Source organism: Ambystoma mexicanum, chromosome 8 (assembly GCF_040938575.1).
Source record: "Ambystoma mexicanum isolate Mex_15411 chromosome 8, UKY_AmexF1_1, whole genome shotgun sequence".
Taxonomy (NCBI): Eukaryota; Metazoa; Chordata; class Amphibia; order Caudata; family Ambystomatidae; genus Ambystoma; species Ambystoma mexicanum.
Window position 1 is genome coordinate 1,449,802,890 of NC_090929.1, and position 17,994 is coordinate 1,449,820,883.

The window sequence follows — 17,994 nt, forward strand, 5'->3', positions numbered from 1 at the left end:
GGTGGTGAGGATCTTCACCGACAACACCACCACCATGTTTTACATCAGGAAACAGGGCGGAACCAGGTCCCCAGCGCTGTCCAAGGAGGCGCAGGACCTGTGGCATTGGGCCGTCGCCCAAAGGATGTTTCTGGTGCCGTTTCATCTGGCAGGGATAAAAAACACCATCGCCGACTCACTCAGCAGGGAGCTGCGCTCGTGCCACGAGTGGGAACTACGGCAGGATCTAGTGGATCGCCTCTTCCGACGGTGGGGCACACCCCGGATCGACCTGTTCGCGACGGCGACGAACTCCAAGTGCCGGAGGTTCGCCAGCAGGTTTCCCCAGGCGAGGAGCATGGGCGATGCCTTCTCGTTCCCCTGGGAGGGCCTGTTCCTCTACGCGTTCCCTCCTTTACCACTGCTAATCCGGCTCGTCAACCAGCTCAAGAGGTCACGGTGCAGGATGATCCTCGTCGCACCTGCGTGGCCGAGGCAGATATGGTTCCCGGACCTTCTGGACTTGTCAGCGTCCCCGCCAATCAAGCTGCCGGTGGACGCGGATCTTCTCTCCAGGGAAGGAGGCGCCATCCTCCACCACGACCCGAAATCGCTGAACTTGCAGGCCTGGCTCCTGCAGCGCTAGAGTTTGGAGGATACGACATACCGGCCGACTGCAGAGAGGTTCTTGCAAAGGCCAGGGCGTCCTCGACTCTTAAATGCTACGGACACAAATGGAAGAGGTTCTCTGTCTGGTGCCACGCACAGAAGATTAACCCTCTACGGATTACTGCTCCCCAGGTACTGCCGTACCTGCTGACGCTGGCCAAAGCTGGACTGGCACACGCGTCCATCAAGATTCATCTTGCTGCGATCTCCCGATACACCAGAACCACGGGCCGGACGTCCTTGTGGTCTCATCGTCTGGTGAAAGAGTTCATGAAGGGACTGTTCAGATCGTTCCCGCCGGTGAAGGCTCCGGCCCCGGCGTGGGAGCTCAACGTGGTGCTGACCAAGCTCATGGGACCTCCGTTCGAGCCTCTGCACTCGGCCCCGTTGAAGTTTCTGTCGTGGAAAGCAGCGTTTCTTGTGGCCATCACCTCCGCACGACGGGTGGGAGAGATCCAGGCCCTTTCATGCAAGGCCCCGTACTTGACTTTTCACGACACGAGGGTAGTGCTCAGGACGCACCCCTCCTTCATGCCCAAGGTACCGTCGGACTTCCATCTCAACGAACCCTTGGTGTTGCCTGTGTTCTTCCCGTCGCCTTCGTCGCCGGCTGAGAGGACTTTGCACTCGCTGGATGTGGCTAGAGCGCTGAAGTTCTACGTGGACCGCATGAAGTGTTTTCGGAAGACGTGTCAACTCTTTGTGAACTTTGGACCTGTCAATCAGGGGAAGGCTCTCTCGAAGGCTTCCATTTCCAGATGGCTCTCCGGCTGTATCATGTACTGTCATCGGTTGGCAAACCGACCGCTGCCTGGCCGTCCGAGAGCCCATTCCACCAGAGCGATCGCAGCTACCACGGCGTTCCTTTCTGGTGTGCCCCTGCTGGACATATGCAGGGCTGCTACGTGGAGGTCGACGCACACCTTCACGAAATTCTACTGCGTCGATCGGGATTCCAGGGAGGAGTCCAGGGTCGGCCAAGCAGTGCTGCGCAACCTGTTCGCCTGAGGTGAGCCTGGTGAGGAGGTAAGATGCTTAATGTTGAGTTTGATGTACTGCTTAATGTTGAGCCTTTGCCACCTCCCGTGGTTGTGCATGTGTGTACTGCTATGTATTCTTTATTCATGAGCATGTGAATCCATGCCAGACCCCATGCTGGAGAAGGAACAAGTTACTTACCTGTAACTGTTGTTCTCCAGCATGGGTCTGGCATGGATTCACATGCGAACCCTCCCGCCTACCCCTCTGCGGCTCTTCACTTGGTCATACTGCCACTTCACGTGCTTCCAAATCTGAAGATGGCTGCCAGAGGCGGTGCTTAGGTAGAGGGCAGTCATTGGCTGTGGTCAGTATGACGCAGAGACCAGTGATTGGTTGTTACTACGAAAGACAGATCAGAAACGAAACTGATACTGGTTTTTTCTTTACCGAGGATTCCCAGCCTGACGACGGGGAATATTCATGAGCATGTGAATCCATGCCAGACCCATGCTGGAGAACAACAGTTACAGGTAAGTAACTTGTTCCTTCCCCCCGTCAAGCCTGTTTTATAATGAGCGTGTGTCGTGTTGAAGGAGAGGTATGCTAGTTTTCGATTTACGGAGATGATGCAGGAAAAAAAGAAAGGAATCAGCCGGCAACGTGTTTCGATTGTAGTATGTATTTATGAATGTTGGTAGTGTGATTACGGTGAAGGTAGTGTAACGTACGAGTTTATATGATGGTGCCATACAAATGGTGCCGTGAATGTACAGTTGGCAAAATATATAAAATGTGCTTTTACAGTGGGTAAGGACTTGTTATATGTGCAGTGTGTTACGAGGCAACAGTGGGTGATGTCAGACTGTGTTGCTTTAGAAGACGTGGGTGGGTGGTCCATCGTACGCAGTTTGGTGTCGTGCTGCATGACCCTGTTTGGGGCTACTGTTCAGGCAAGGAAAGCATTTAGTGTGAACGTTTGTCTAACAATCTAAGGCGGTTATGGCCTTTAAATGGTGTTGTCTTTACACAATAAAAAAGGGAAACAGAAGTTTAAAAAGTTAAGCAATAAGGCAGTGGTTGCAATATGGCTGGGGAGCTATGATCTATGCGCTGCAGTGAAATATGGGTTGGATACGTTTCTTGGAAATGGTGTACATAACAATGAATGCATAACAATGAAAATGACCTAATGGCCTACACGGTGCCAGTGGAAACCAAATGTTGGAGCAGTTACGACAGTTACGTAAGATGTATTGATGCATGCATGAAGTTGTATTGTTGCGATTGTGCAGATTAGGTTACTGTCGTGTTGTTAATTCAGTGTGTGCGCTTATGGTAGGCTTAGGTGACCAGTGTGCGTAGGAAACAGGTTATGTATTCTGTGGAAGAAATAGCAGCCAATGTCAACTGTAGTGGCTAAAGGGTAGGTGGCTGTGTTATGTGTGGGGTTAGTGGTACGTGGATAGATTATTGTATGTATAGTTCTGAAGTGCAGCGGCAATAGTGGGCAGGTGTACAATGTTTAGAGTATGGTTGGAGGCCCTTCAATGTAAAGGGTGTAGTGAAGCGTGTAGGGCGTAGGCACAAGCTGCATAGTGTAATATAGGTGTGCATTGTAAATGGTGGTATTGGTATGTATATAGCAGAAAAAAGTGCACTTGTTGCACTTTGGATATCACTGTGGATATTGTAGAGAAGTATGATAGCGATCGTTGCAGACTTACTGTTTGGATTGAGGAAGGCCTGCACTGTCACACTTTGCCTGAAATCTCACCTGTTTATCTTTCGACGTCTTGGACTGGGGTTTCTCCTTCTTCCGGACAGCTCGGGTCTTATAGAGACACGGTCGCGTATCCTCCGTCACCAGCGTGCAGATGACTTCCGATCGAGGTAAGTATGCGTTCAAATCCAGGGAGGAAGAGCGATGATTCACATGGTCCCGATAGGAAGATGCCAGGAAAGAACCAGGACAAACACAAGGGCACTAAGGAATAAGCGCTACGGGCGGCAATGCCCTAGGAAGTGCCCCCACTAATAAGGCAGTTAGGGTAGAGGAGGGGCAAACCAGAACCTGGAAAGGAAGAGTACTATTACTAGGAAAGTACAACCACACTTGCCGAAGTTCGGGAAGTTAGCGTTGAGACGCGAAGCGTCGCTGGGGCGTGTCCCTTTCCAAGGAACTAGCGAACACTTGGAAACGCTAGAGCAGTAGTCATACACATGTTAGGTGTACCTTGGAAGGAATGTAGCAATGTCTTATGGACCATGTAGTGCAGAAGGGACTGAAATGTCGATTCATGACAGCATGCCCCCTCTTAAACTGCGATCCTCCTGGTTTGCCCGGATGGGTCAAGTGGAACCGTCGTAGCAAGCGAGGGGCATTCCTATTGGACATAGGTTCCCATGTTCGTTCACTGGGTGGATATCCTTTCCATTCCACCAAATATTGTAGACAACCCCTTCTATATCTGGAGTCACAAATCCTAGAAACTTCAAATTCAGCTTGTTCATTGTTGAGCACGGGGGTAGGTCGAGGAGAGGTTCTAGTGTTTTGTGAATAGGGTTTCAGTAGGGATGTGTGAAAAACAGGGTGAATCCTTTTCCAGGAGTGGGGCAATTGAAGTTTGAAGGCAACAGGGTTGATCATTTCTTTTATCAAAAAGGGGCCATAGAAACGTGGAGCCAACTTGTTAGGCCTTAAATGTCGAGTTAACAGTCTGGAGGGAAGCCAGACCTTATCACCGATGGCGTATTTTGGACCTGGTCTTCTCTTGGTATCAGCATATCGTTTAACATCCATCCTGGCCTTTTCCAAATGTCCTTTAACATCCTTGTGTACGGTGACCAAATGCTCTATCCAGGATTTGACTGATGGAACCGGGGTGAAGTGAGGCAGAATGGTAGGTAAGACAGATGGATGAAATCCTTGGGAGCAAAAGAAAGGGCTGGTCTTAATGGCAGCATGGTCAGAGTTATTGTAAGCAAATTCGGCCACAGGAATCAGGACAGACCAATCATCCTGTACCTTGGAGGCAAAACATCGGAGATATTGTTCGAGTGTTTGGTTGACTCGTCCTGTAATCCCATTGGTCTGAGGATGGTACCCTGAAGACAAGGCGCGTTGGATGCCTAACATTTTGCATAGGTATTTCCAGAACTGGGAGATCTACTGAGGGCCCTGGTCAGAAATGATTTTAGAAGGAAGGCCATGAAGTCTAAAGATGTGGTTTACAAAAATTCCTGCCATTTCTTGTGCTGAAGGTAGCTTTTCCAAGGGAGTGAAATGGGCCATATGGAAAAACAGGTCGATGGTCACCATTATGGTTGTGAAGCCCTTGGAAAGAGGTAGCTCCACCATGAAATCAGTAGCAATAGTCGCCCAAGGTTGGTCTGGCAAGGCGGGTTGATATAGAAGTCCTGCTGGACTGCGCAGGCTTGGATGTACTTCTTTATATCTTTGGCCATTCTGGGCCACCAAAAGTTCCTCTGAATGAGTCTGAGAGTTGCTGATATGCCCCGTTGTCCTGAATGGAAGGTATCATGGCAGAGGGTGATCATATTCGATCTCAGTTCTTGTGTAGGTATCACTAGGTTCTTATCCTTAAAAAGGTATCCGTCTTTAGCCGGGAGTACCCATCGGTTTGTCTTAAGGTATTAATTCCAGTGATCCGAAATAGGTGTTTCTGCGCGGATATTATCCAGTAAGGAATTTGCCTGGGCAATAAAGACAGAATCGGGAAACATCTTTGAAAGAGCACAAATTTCCTCAGGTTCATCGTCCGGCCTTCTGGACAGAGCGTCAGCAATAATGTTAGTTACTCCTGGAACATGGTTTATCTGGAACTGATATTGAGCACAAAAAAAAAAAGGCCCAGCGAGCCTGACGACTGTTTCTGCACTCCAATGACTGAAGAACTTGCAAATTCCGGTGATAAGTTTGGACTTGAATCAGATATTTGGCACCCAAGAGCAGATGACGCCATTCGGTAAAAGGCTGGCGGATGGCAAGCAATTCCTTCTCCAACACTGAGTAATGTGTTTCACTGGAATTTAGAGTACAAGACAGATAGGTGATGGGATGTTCTTTTTCATCTTCCGATTCATGTTTTAGAACAGCCCCTACGGCGTAATCTGAGGCATCGATTTCCATCAGGAAGGGTTTGTTAATGTCAGGTTGAGCCAAGATGGGTCCTTGAGTAACTCTTTGTTTTAACTCGTGGAAGGCAGATTCTTGGTCTTTTGTCCAGTTGAAAGGAACGTCTTTCTTCAGTAAAGCAACTATGGGCTGTACAATAACGGAAAAGGTAGGAATGAATTTCCGCTAAAAATTTGCAAGACCCAGGAAGGAATGTATTTGTTTTACTGATGTGGGCCTGGGCCATGAGAGGATTGAGTCGACCTTGGCAGGATCCATTTAAATTCCTTGAGGACCTAGGATAAATCCTAGATAGTGAACAGTAGTAACGTGAAAAATACATTTCTCAGGTTTGGCGAGTAGGTTATTCTCTCGTAAAGGTTGTAAAACCAGAGACACATGTTTTTGATATATTACGAGATTCTCTTGGAATAGATCAGGATATCGTCCGGATAAATGATGACAAAGAGGAACAACATGTCTGAGAATACTCTGTCCATGAGCCGTTGAAACACTGCTGGGGCATTAGATAAACCGAATGGCATTACTAAGTACTCGAAATGCCCGAAGGGTGTCCTGAAGGCTGTTTTCTACTCATCACCTTCTCTTATGCGGATCAGATGGTAGGCGCCCCGAAGGTCAAGTTTGGTAAAAATCACAGCTCCGCGGACTGCTTCCAGGATGTCTGATATGAGTGATAATGGGCAACGGTCTTTTTATGTGCATTGGTTGAGCCCCCTGTACGTTGACCCTGCCTAGTCCAGGCAGGGTCAAAGTTCCTTGGTATCTTTCTTTGGCACAAAGAAGAAGGATGCCCCTGCAGAGGATTTTGATGGGCGAATGGTGCCGGTGGAAAGATTAGTGTCCAAGTATTCACGTAGGGCTCTCTTCTCAGGTTCCGAAAGTATGAACATCCTTCCGAATGGTATGACTGCAGAGTCGTCCATTTCAATGGCACAATCTTCAGGTCGGTGGGGAGGAAATGCTTGAACAATATCTGATGAGAACACATCCGAGAATTGTTGTTAAGGCTCAGGTATCTGAGTGACATTAGACACACTAATGGGCGAGCTCTTAGTCTCCTGGTAATCCGAGGAAGAGGGTTGTATCCCTTGAAGCAGACAATGTGAAAGACAATATTCTGATCCTAAGAACAAGGAACCTGCTGTCCAGGTAATATATGGATTGTGTCTTTGAAGCCAAGGCATGCCTAGCACCATCGGGTAATGAGCAGCCTTTATAATGTCGAAGTGTAACATCTCTTGCTGATTGTTTATAGTTAGTAACAGTTCCGTGGTTTGTTGGGTGATGGGTCCTGAAGATAGTGGATTTCCATCGATACCTTCGACTGCCTGGAGGATGTCTTTTGCCTTTTGGGGGAATATGGTGTTGCAGAGCCCAATCATGGTCAAGGAATATGCCCATTGCTCTGCAGTCTACTAGGGCCAGGACGGAATATATTTCATCTTTGGTGGTTGACAGAGACACTTGATGAATCACCAGGCTGTTTGTGGGTTGACTAGGTTTACTTGGAGAAGACTTGGAGCACAAATCTTTCTCCCAAAGCTGGGCTCCGTTCAAGATCGGGAGCTGGCGTTTCCCGAACGCCTGGGAGGAGCTATTGGGCAATTTTTTACAAGGTGTTTGTCGGATGCACAATGCATACAAAGTCCAGTATCGATTCTACGAGTTCTTTCTTGTGAAGAAATGAGTCCTCGTAAGGAGCCAAGTTGCATTGGCTTAGCATCCGGTAGGGGATTAGACGCCGTCTCCTTACGACTGGTATAATCCAAGGGAGCTTTTGCTGGCAAGGAATGTGTATTTTTCTTTTCAGACTTCCTTCCCTGGATGCAGAAATCAATTTGCATGGACAGATCCGGTAAAGCCACCCGGGCGAGTTCATCCTTGATTTCGTCGTTCAATCCACGGCGGAACAATGTGAAACAGGCTTCTGGAGCCCAATCGGCCTCCTTGGCCAATTGTTTGAAGCGGGTGATGTATGACAACATATCCTGAGAACCTTGTTGAAACTCCAGTAACTTCTCTTGGGCAGTGTAAACCTGTTCAGGTCGATCAAACATAGTTTTAAAGGCATCTACAAATCCTTCATAGTTGTCCAGGAGTGGGTCCCCTGCATTAACTAAGGGTGTTGCCCAGGACAAAGCATTTCCCGAAAGGTGGGAGATTATAAATCCTACCTTGGCTCTGGGTGTTGAGAAATAGTAGGGTTTGAAGGTAAAATGCACTAAACATGAGTCGAGGAAGGAACGCAATGCCTTGGTGGTTCCATCATATTTGTCCACAATACCCCCTACTATGGCACTTTCCTGGAAAGCCGAATCCCTGGAGAGCACAAGTTGTTTCAATGCAGCATTTTCGGCCTTTAAATTCTGTACTTCAGTTGTGAGTTCTTGCATACCTCTCATGAGGTCTTGAACGGCTGCTTCCATGGTAGAATCAATATTCAATCCTTGGCGTCTCAAACTGTCACACTTTGCCTGAAATCTCACCTTTTTATCTTTCGACATCTTGGACTGGGGTTTCTCCTTCTTCCGGACAGCTCGGGTTTTATAGAGACACGGTCGCGTATCCTCCGTCGCCAGCGTGCAGATGATTTCCGACCGAGGTAAATATGCGTTCAAATCCAGGGAGGGTGAGCGATGATTCGCAGAGTCCCGGAAGGAAGATGCCAGGAAGGAACCAGGACAATCGCAAGGGTGGTAAGGAATAAGCGCTACGGGCGGCAAGGCCCTAGGAAGGAGGGCACTAATAAGGCAGTTAGGGTAGAGGAGGGCCAAACTAGAACCTGGAAAGGAAGAGTACTAACACTAGGAAAGTACGACCACACTTGCCAAAGTTTGGGAAGTTAGGGTTGAGATGTGAAGCGCCGCAGGGGCGTGTCCCTTTTTAAGGAACTGGCGAACTCTTGGAAATTCTAGAGTGGTAGTCATGCACTAGCACCGTGTTACGCTCACCTGGTATCCACAGGGACGCCACCCAGCCGGGTTACTCGCTCGTATGCTTCTCAGCTTTTCCCTGATGTGGTCTGCTGGGAAGGTTCTGCCTGAAATTACAGGAGGACTGTGTTCAAGACTGACCGACTGGGGTAAGTATCCTACCTCCACCCCCGTATGATTTCAGTCCCTCTGGCGCCCTCTCCTCACCTTGTGCTAGAATTAGGCGTGCTCTCCGTCCTGCCTTCTTTGCAGGGGCGCGTTGTCTTTCATGGGCGAGTGCGGTCCAGTTACTTCACTGACGCCGGCCCTTGATATTGTTCAGGTAGATCTTATTGCTGTTCTTTAGTTTTGTTGCTATCCTGCATGCCTTTCTTTGTTTAAAATGTCTCTTTTTTCTCCCTTAAGTATGCAGAGCTTCAGCGCGGCGAACTGGCTTGGTTGAGCCCCGCTGATAAATGATGGCGCGTTAAGAGCGCTATGATGCGGTAAGTAAGCGCTATGCGCAGCGCTGCAAAGTCTTGCCTTTGCTAACCTGTGTTTTCTTTCCTTGTAGGTCTCAGTCTTCTTCAGCGCGAGTGGACTGTCCGGAGTGGTGCCAGCCGAGAGGCGACCAGCCAGTTAAGCCTTTTGAGCAGTTCGTAATTTGTAAATGTCTCTATTGCTTTCTTTAATGTTGCCTCTATCTTCCTCTTCAAGGTTGTTCTGTCCGGGAGGCGTGCAGAGTCAAGGAAGCTGTTCTCAGTAGCTGCGAGTGTTTAAAGATGAAGACTGCAGGTAAGATGATGATGATGCTGCTGCTAATGTTGTTCCTTTTGTCTCCTTGCAGGTTCTGCTTCTCCGAGGTTCGAGGGAATAGCTGGACACGGTGAGTGTCACGTTGCACGCTGCAAAGTAACGCGATGCGTGTTGTCTTGCTCGGGTGTCGTTTAAATAGCCCCAACAAAATAGTCCAGGTAACGTAGTCCCTTGCTACCACACCCAAAACACTAGACTGCATAGCTTGGTTCTTAGGAACCAAGCTATGTGGATGCCTCCATGTTGGCTGACAATACAATAAAGTAGTTCCCAAGCACATTGTTTTTCATGGTGTGTGAGCCTGGCGCCATAGGCGCCAGGACTGGCCCCATGAGGGCTTTTGAAGAGGATGCCAGGCTCTAGAGGCCCGAGTCCGACTCTATCTGGCCAATGGGTTTGCCAGAGGGGGTTTTGGGTGAGGGTCGTGACACGCCGGCCATGTTGGGTGTACCTTGGAAGGAATGTAGCAATGTCCTATGGACCACGTACTCCAGAAAGAACTGAAACGTCGATTCATGACATGCACTGTGTTTTGTGTATGGAGTGTAAAATGTTGTGGTACTGGTTGCTGCAATATCTGTGGGAAAAGCAAACCGAATATGTTATCGCAGGTATTTCGTTAGTTTGCAGTTCACTACATAGCATACATGTCTTTATTTTGTGGACTCTCACAACTAGTACTTCCTAAGTACTGTGCTTTGAACCAGTGCACTGTCCAATCAGCGCAGTTCCTGTGGTTCTTTGCTGAAATATTTTGAGGGAAGACTTATTTTCTTCTAGCTCTGCTTGTACGGAATCCAGTTGTCCCTGACAATGGTCATGTGTGGCAATTTATTGGAGCATTTGTTGGGACTGGTGACAAAGAGTGCTATTTTCCCTTTCTGTACACTGAACCTCATCACATTTATGTTGATATTTCGATAGCAAATGGTCTGTCTCGATTATCTTTTGCTTCAGGGCAATTAATGCACCGACATACTCGTTTAGGTTCTGCTGCAGTGCTCTACAGTTCTGGCAGCCTTGGCCCGTGCCTGCTGTGGCCAGCCCCTCTGTTTTAGAGTAGGTCTCCCCAGGCATCATTTTGCTGCCGTTGGCACCTGTTCCACTCCTCCTGCCCGCAGGCCGCAAACAGCTCCAGCATCTAACCGCTGTGACTGGGAGCTGAGGCGGCTCACGCGCCTTGGAATCGCGCTTCCCCATTGCTTGTACCCCCGCACAGAGTCACGGAAGTTCCCTTCTCTAGCTCTAGCGTACGTTCTCAATGGATTTTGCACGCATGACTGTGGTTCTTTGCATAATCATTGGGTCTGTGGGTAAAAATAATCCATGCTTGATAGAAAAAAAACTTCGAAATTTCGTTGCTGCAATGGTGCACAATGAATGATAGTGACGTTTGGAGTGGTTACAGCACTTTTTAAGTTGTAGTCTTGAAGTAGGAGGAAATGTAATGCTGTACGATATCTGGACTATACATGTTGGTAGGATGGGTGGCGTTGCATAGCAGGTGGTGATTTGTAAATATTTACCTGCTTCCTTTTTGAACCACTGTTTTTTTATGCGTTTGGTTGCTACTGGTGGTTTGCAAGTATTATGACATTGTTCTGTGCTAGTGCAGAATTCTGACGGAAGTTACGTACCTGTTGACGTACTGTAACTGCTCATACTTTGGAAGTGTTTGACGCTATGTTTGTAGCACAGTAGTTGTTGAAGGTTGAGTTGGGTAGTTGTGATGCTGCAAATAACATTGTCGTATTGAGGTTGCATTTAGATACCAGGTGGCGTATTACAACTGTTTACAGTGTCCCGTTTGTAAAGGGTTCGTAGAGAAGCTTGTGCATTCCTGTGATTACTTGGACATCTGTGTACATTTTGAAGTGGTACTGTCCATTTGCGGATTTACGTGGTGATATGTCCATATATGTTGGAGTTGTATGACTATTCTCTGAGAGCTGGTGATTAATTTGCTTAAGTGGTGATTTTAGAGTTTTCTGAGGATACTATTGAACCCTCATACTTGGCACTTTCCCTTCCACGTATCCAGTGGAAAATAATAGTATTGTGCTTTGTGTACACGTACTGTTTGTGTGACTGTACTTCTTGGGTTCATTGGGCATAAAATTGTCCAACACACACTGTTGTGCATTTCCTCGATGCTTCCAGTATGGTCCGTTGCTTTTGGTCGATAGTGTGGAAGTAAAAACATTTTTTGTCCACTTACGAAGGTACTAGTTGGTGCTGGGGAGTAAGGTATAGTAGGTTTGTACATCAATGAGTACATTTTGGCTTCAAGAATATTAGGTAGGCATTTGCAAGATTTGCAGGTAGTCTTTGCTTTGGACTGATGGAAGTATCATTGAATTCCCACCATGAAGATTGCTTTCTAATGTATGCAGTATAGTGGCCTCCATTGGTGGAGCCCCCTGTGTGGTAGATTATGGCTACAGTTGTGAAGGTTTCTTTGCCAAGTGATACCTGTCCGTGTGTGAAGGCAGTAAGTTTGCAGTTGTTTTTGGTACCGTCGGCATTGTATCTTAAGAGCATTAATATCACATATTGACTATGTGAGTGTATATGTAGCGTCGAACAAATATCAGAATTGCACGATGTACACCACATGCTATGGTTTGCATTTTGCACCAGTTGCTGTAATGGAATGGAGTCACAGTTAGGTATTGATACACACACGAAGAATTTGTTAGGGACTTGCTCCTGAATGACATGGTTGCAAAGAGTGCATGTATGTTTCCACATGTAGGAAATGTGAAAGATTTCATTTATAAGCATGTTTTTTCTTTCCATTTGTAGTAAGTACATTACAAATTCCTGTGGATCTTCTTGTCGGTTTAAAGTGAATTTCACCATTCCAGCACTGTAGTCCAATTCTTGCCTTATTCCTGAGACACTGTAAATGGTGTCAGGATTACTTACTGCATTTCTGTGAAGGACGAGCATTTGCAAACTCAAATGGTCTGCGCCATTTAAATAAATGTTTTCAACAACTGCTGGTATTTGGAATAGAACATTGATTGGTAAATTTGCATAGCAAATAACACCTGTTGTATTGGAAAATATGAATGGTCCAGGTACTTCTGTGCCTGAGCCCTTTGATGGAAAGGTACGTGGTTCCTTTGCTGAGGAATTTTTTTGTGGGTGGAGTTGGGTATGGTTTTCTATTTTGCTCCTTTTGTATTTGTTTTTGGTAGTTGCTGTAGCATGAGTTTCTTTCAATTTCTTTGTGGCGAAATCATTTAGTACTTCTGTGGGAATGAGCCTTCTTTCCAAACCTTTTGTTTTTTGAGGAATAGGGTACATTTTTAGATGGGGTGTGTCCAGTGCACGCAGTCTATTGCATTGTATGATGCAAGGAATTTCTGCACTGACTGCAGTTGCATCAAAATTAACTAGATGCAGTCCTTCCAGTGTACGTAGCCGTGACAGTGCTATGTAACTCATACCTTCTTTGAAGACTGTGTTGCCAATATCAATCAATGCTTGATCTAAGGTTAGACATTGTGATTTATGAATAGTTACTGCATAAGCTAGCACCAGAGAAACTGTTCTCTGAGTACATTCATGTCTTTGAAAAGAAGGGTTTGCATTCTACATCTATTAAGCTGCTCACTCTGAAGACAGCCTTCTTTAGTGGCCATCACATTGGCATGGTGCGTTAGCGAGCTTCATGCTCTTTCCTGTAATTCACCTTCGGGCAAACGAGAATATGCATTAAGAATATTCGGACATTGAATAAATAATTGCAATTGATTGTGTATCAGCATTATATATCAGTTGTTATATATATATATTGTAGATTAGCGCACATAGTAGGAAGTTATTATTTACCTTTATAACTTGCAGAGATTTAGGGGATAATCTCAGCTTCCACACAGATGTGCAGCTGTCTTGTACACTAGATACCGAAGTGCCTCCAACCCAGCATTCCCATTCCATTCACAAGTGTCCTTGTACATGTTTACCTGGATTACTTATCTGATCTGGCTGCCTGTTTGTCTATGGAGTGCTACAGTTTCCTTGTGTAGATTTAGGCTTCTCCCTCTCAAGTTTTGTACCATTTAAGGTTTTCTACGATAGGATTCTGTGGGGGGAAGGTATCAATAGTACAACAAATGACTTAACTTTAGTAAGTATCTCTGATAGATCCGTTCTCCAACAGATAATTGGTAGAACTGGGGCTTGGTTTACAGGTGGCTCATTTATGCCACCCAGGGTATCATACCTGCAGTCAAGGGTGCCACAGCTGATGAGTGGTGCCAACTCTGAGCTGCCTTGATGAATGGCTGAATAAGTCTCCAAAGCCAGTTTTGCCTCTGCAATGTGCTTTATGAGAGGAAGAATCTGTCGGAGGAAGAAAGAACATCTCAAGTCATTTGTTTTTTAGTGGCAATCACATCCTCTTGGTGCATGCAAGCTTTGTGCATTTAGTCTCTTTGGCAAGTTTTTCCAAGGAGATGGTTACCTGTAAAGAGGAGTGTACTTTTTGAACCTCTGTCATGCAGTTAGTCTGAATTCCCGTTTTGATTCTTTGGCACAAAGAGGTGCACGATTTGGGTGCTTGGTTTTACAGAATTTCATTTTGTATGTTATATTTGTTGCAGTCTTCTCCCCATCAATATCTATGCTGTTGTGGGAGTCTTTAAACTGATGCCCACCAAGCATAGTGCTCATAACGTAATGTGGCAGTTTGGTGCTTATTTTTTTGATTGGGGAGATTGGGTTGAACTGAGGTCAAAAGGCTTGTGCAGCTCCGCTCATCTATCAATGACAGTGCTAAATCAGCACAAAGTCACTCGGCGTCCTTCAGTGTCTAGGAAACAGGTTCCACATATATTCTACTCCTGGGGATTTTTCAGAAGATAGGGAATCTGTGAGAAGAATATGGTATCTATCAGAAATAAAATTACTGAAGGTAAGTGTGTTATCTTTTGTTGGATAAAACCTCAACAGCCATGACTTTACTGTCCCTTCCTCCAATTCTTTACTTGCCTTTTATACTTCAGTGGAATCCAATACGCTTGAATCAACAGTAGCCATTACTTAACGCTATGTTACAATCCCTCCAAAATATACATATTGAAAAACTCATGAGAGGTCCTGTGCTTATGCAACCAACCTGTCATAGAACCCTCTGTCAAATAATTGAATAATTTAATTTGTTCCACAGTGAGGCCAGATACAAGCTCCAGTTTAAACAGACTTTTTTATTTACTCAAAAGGGTCCTCTCCTTGGTCAAATGAAAACATAAAGGTTCAGGATAGTCTCTTTTCAACAGTTCCAGCAGTGCAAGTTCTTCCAACTAGAATTTACGGGGGCTCTGGGTAACTCCATGTCTCTCTAAGTCTCTAATGTACTTTCTCTGGGTTTTCGCCTATGGATGCGACAACTTACAGTCCCCCACATAGCTTTTATAGACATCGCTGGATCGCTGCCACAATCTGTAGATACCATAGAAGAATTCCTTCAACTTTTAGACAGAGGCAACTGAGCCTGCCTTTTTCTGGTAAGTTTGAGTGGCTTGTCACCTCCCACACTTAGATTTGTGATTTATTTCCTCTCTACAAACCGGTGATGAGACCGTCCAACCACTTCCTGTCTCTTCTTCACCTCTATTGTCCAATGCCCTCCTCTCTCTTCTTTGTCTTTCCCAACTCCTTCTTCACAACTTGCCAAACCGCTCTACATCCTCCTGCCACAACCTCCTTTGGCAAGCACCACACGCTCTTGACTGGGACCCTGTGCTTATATATCTCTATTGTAACCCCTCCTCCTGGTTTGAGCTTTCTGTGAGGGTCTGCACCTTAACTTGATGTCCTCCGAGCCATGGAAGCTAGACGTTATTGGCTACTATTGTGCACCCATCCGGTAATCATTCAAGATGATGCTACGCAAGAATGTACTAGCACAGTATTGTTCTTTGTTTTTCCTGTAATTAGTGCAGGAGCCAAATGAGTTGTAAAAAGATACATCATTACCTTTCAGTAAATTCAGAATCTTTTTTGTTACAGGTTCGTTCTATCAGCATCAATGTACGGCGGAACCTTGCATTCAATACATTAAGTCAGGAAGTTCTACTTAAAGAATTTTCTACGATCTCATGAACCATGTTGGATCTCTCCATTCTGTTGTGGACTTTGAATGTTGGAGTATCTCTAACTACAGAGCTACATCTTGTGGCCCACTTTCCACTACAATGAAACCTACTGAGCCGCCAACTGTAGCTGACACTTTGTGAGAGCCTCACTGCCTTTGTTAATAGGCACAAACAGAATTTTCTGAAAGACTATGGTGGCAGTAATTGGCCAAATAATGCATCTAATTTTATCTTTGTCCCCCCAGAGATGTGTTTTAAAGATGTGCAAAACTGTTCAAATTGGATCTAAATAATGTGTATCTTTTTCGGCGGGCTGGGTGGTGCGGGAAGAGGAAGATGTGGGTATTGTACCTGATATTCCTGAGTCTAGTAGAATGTTTCTGTGGTCTGTGTCTTGGAGTTAGTGTGCAGAAATGATAGCTGGATTTTCCAGTGGGAAAATGTTTCATAATTAATGTCAGTATTAGAAGGGAGCAGACAACATAATTACACGTTTATCTGTTCAGGACTCTCATTAACAACTCAAGAGTAATATATATATATATGGCAATATATACCCTTTCTTGCCCTTTCCCTGTTTCATGTGGCAAGCAGCTCATTTTCACTGTTTCCCCCCAAAAGTAATGTTTACAAAAATGTCTACTAGACAAGAATGGAAGTGGGATGAAAAAACACTTTGGTGTGAAATTATATTTATTTTAACAGATTTTTTTTACTCCTGCTGCTATAGTTTAACGGATCAGTGAGCTAAAATTATTAAACATACTTACAACATACAGTATATGTGAAATAGTTTTTTAGATTTTTTTCTAAGATGTTTAATTACCCTGTTAAAAAATTAAACTACACTAGCAAGATTTTCTCTTTCACAACTCATTTCTTGATGTTTCCGAAAACCTGCAAAACTTTGTTAGCAGTGAATCTCTGAACATAGCCTCTCAACCACTTCCCATTATTTCCATGCCAACATTGGCTGTACATCAATATCCCTGATTGCATGTGTGAGTCTTGGATAGGAGCATTGTCCTTTTCAAAATGTTTGTGCACACTTGATCTTTTTTGCTTTAATCTTTGCCATAGTAAAAAAAGTGTTGACTTTGCATTGTTATATTTGTAATGGAGTTTTTCCTCTCACAAATTCCTCATCTATGGTATCTGTCTCCCATCGAAGCATCTCTTATTAACTTTTCCACCAGGGGGCACAGCATGTCTCTGCATCAGCTCTGCTTGTCACATCTATGCGATCCACGCTGGCCACGTTTAGGCCAGTTTGCATTCAGGTGCCGTGCCATGTGACTTTAGTTCCTTTTTCCACACACACTGCTAGCAACAGGGTGTTAAAGATAGCGTCATGAGGGCGCTGCGTACCTGTTCGTCCGGTTTGGGGTCTCTAAGATGATGCCAGACTGTCTGATGTTCCGTGGAGACGTAAGTGATGGCGCGGGAAACCAGCCCAGCTCCAGCCCGAATGGAACCGGATTGGAGGTGAACCAGCTCCCAACGCCACGGGGTCGCTCACCCCTGATTAGCGTGGCGTCGGGACAGTGCAAGCACTGACAGGGGGAGCCTCCTTGTCGATAGTTCTGGGTAGTTCTGGGTTCACGGAAGGTAATAGGCTCCAGATTAAGGATGACGAAGACCAGTAGGCTGAGGTTGAAAAGTTCTTCCAAGTATCAGCAACAGGCAGCAAGTGACAGAGGCAGGCAGGCAAGGAGAACCAGAAGGAGCAGTAGAACACAGGACCAAATGGGAAAGGGCCTGTAGGGGAACCACCCCAAAACCAGAGAGGGAGCCAGGGAGATCCAGGAACAAACCCCAGGAAGGAGAAGGGAACAGGAAGCCAACAAGAAGGGAACCAGAAGGAAAACAGACTGGAACAGGGCAAGGCAGAAGGACTCAGGAACCAGGCAAGTAGACTAGGAACCAGCGTAGACACGGTCCGAACCAAACCGCGTTGAGACGCGGTTTGGATAAGGGCCGGGGCTCCTTATATGTGACCACCAACACCTGGGAGGCTTGCAACGCAAGCCGTGCTGTTTCCCAGGCATTGGTCAGCCCACAACGAGGCTTGGGCCGCAGGATTCCCTGAATCGAGCACTCTGCGCACGGCGCATGCGCCGAGCAACCCGAAGACGGAAGCGCGGGTACAGCCTCCAGGACGGGGAGCGCCGTAACTGGTAAGGAAGCCCCAAGACAGGCGGCGTGACACAGGGACACTGTATAGTTAGAAGGTTGTCTGTTTCGTGCCATGGCAAATCTCACAAAGGCTTTTGGGTTTAAAACTTGCACCCAATGCGGACAAAGATGTTTGTTTCTGACCCCCAAAGAATTTGTCTCTGCTGTCTGGGGCAGGGACACGACCCGCAATGTT

The 17,994-nt window shown here is 46.1% G+C and overlaps 1 protein-coding gene across 2 annotated transcripts in view; it reads left to right on the forward strand.

The window, feature by feature from the left end:
* Positions 1–16,404, forward strand: part of ARMH3 (armadillo like helical domain containing 3) — a 1,518,639-nt gene extending 1,502,235 nt beyond the window's left edge. For both annotated transcript variants that reach the window (XM_069611618.1, XM_069611619.1), the window contains one exon: positions 15,538–16,404. In XM_069611618.1, coding sequence (XP_069467719.1) covers positions 15,538–15,630 — 93 coding nt within the window. In that variant the 3' untranslated portion in view covers positions 15,631–16,404. The remainder of the gene's footprint in view (positions 1–15,537) is intronic.
* Positions 16,405–17,994: the final 1,590 nt, after the last annotated feature.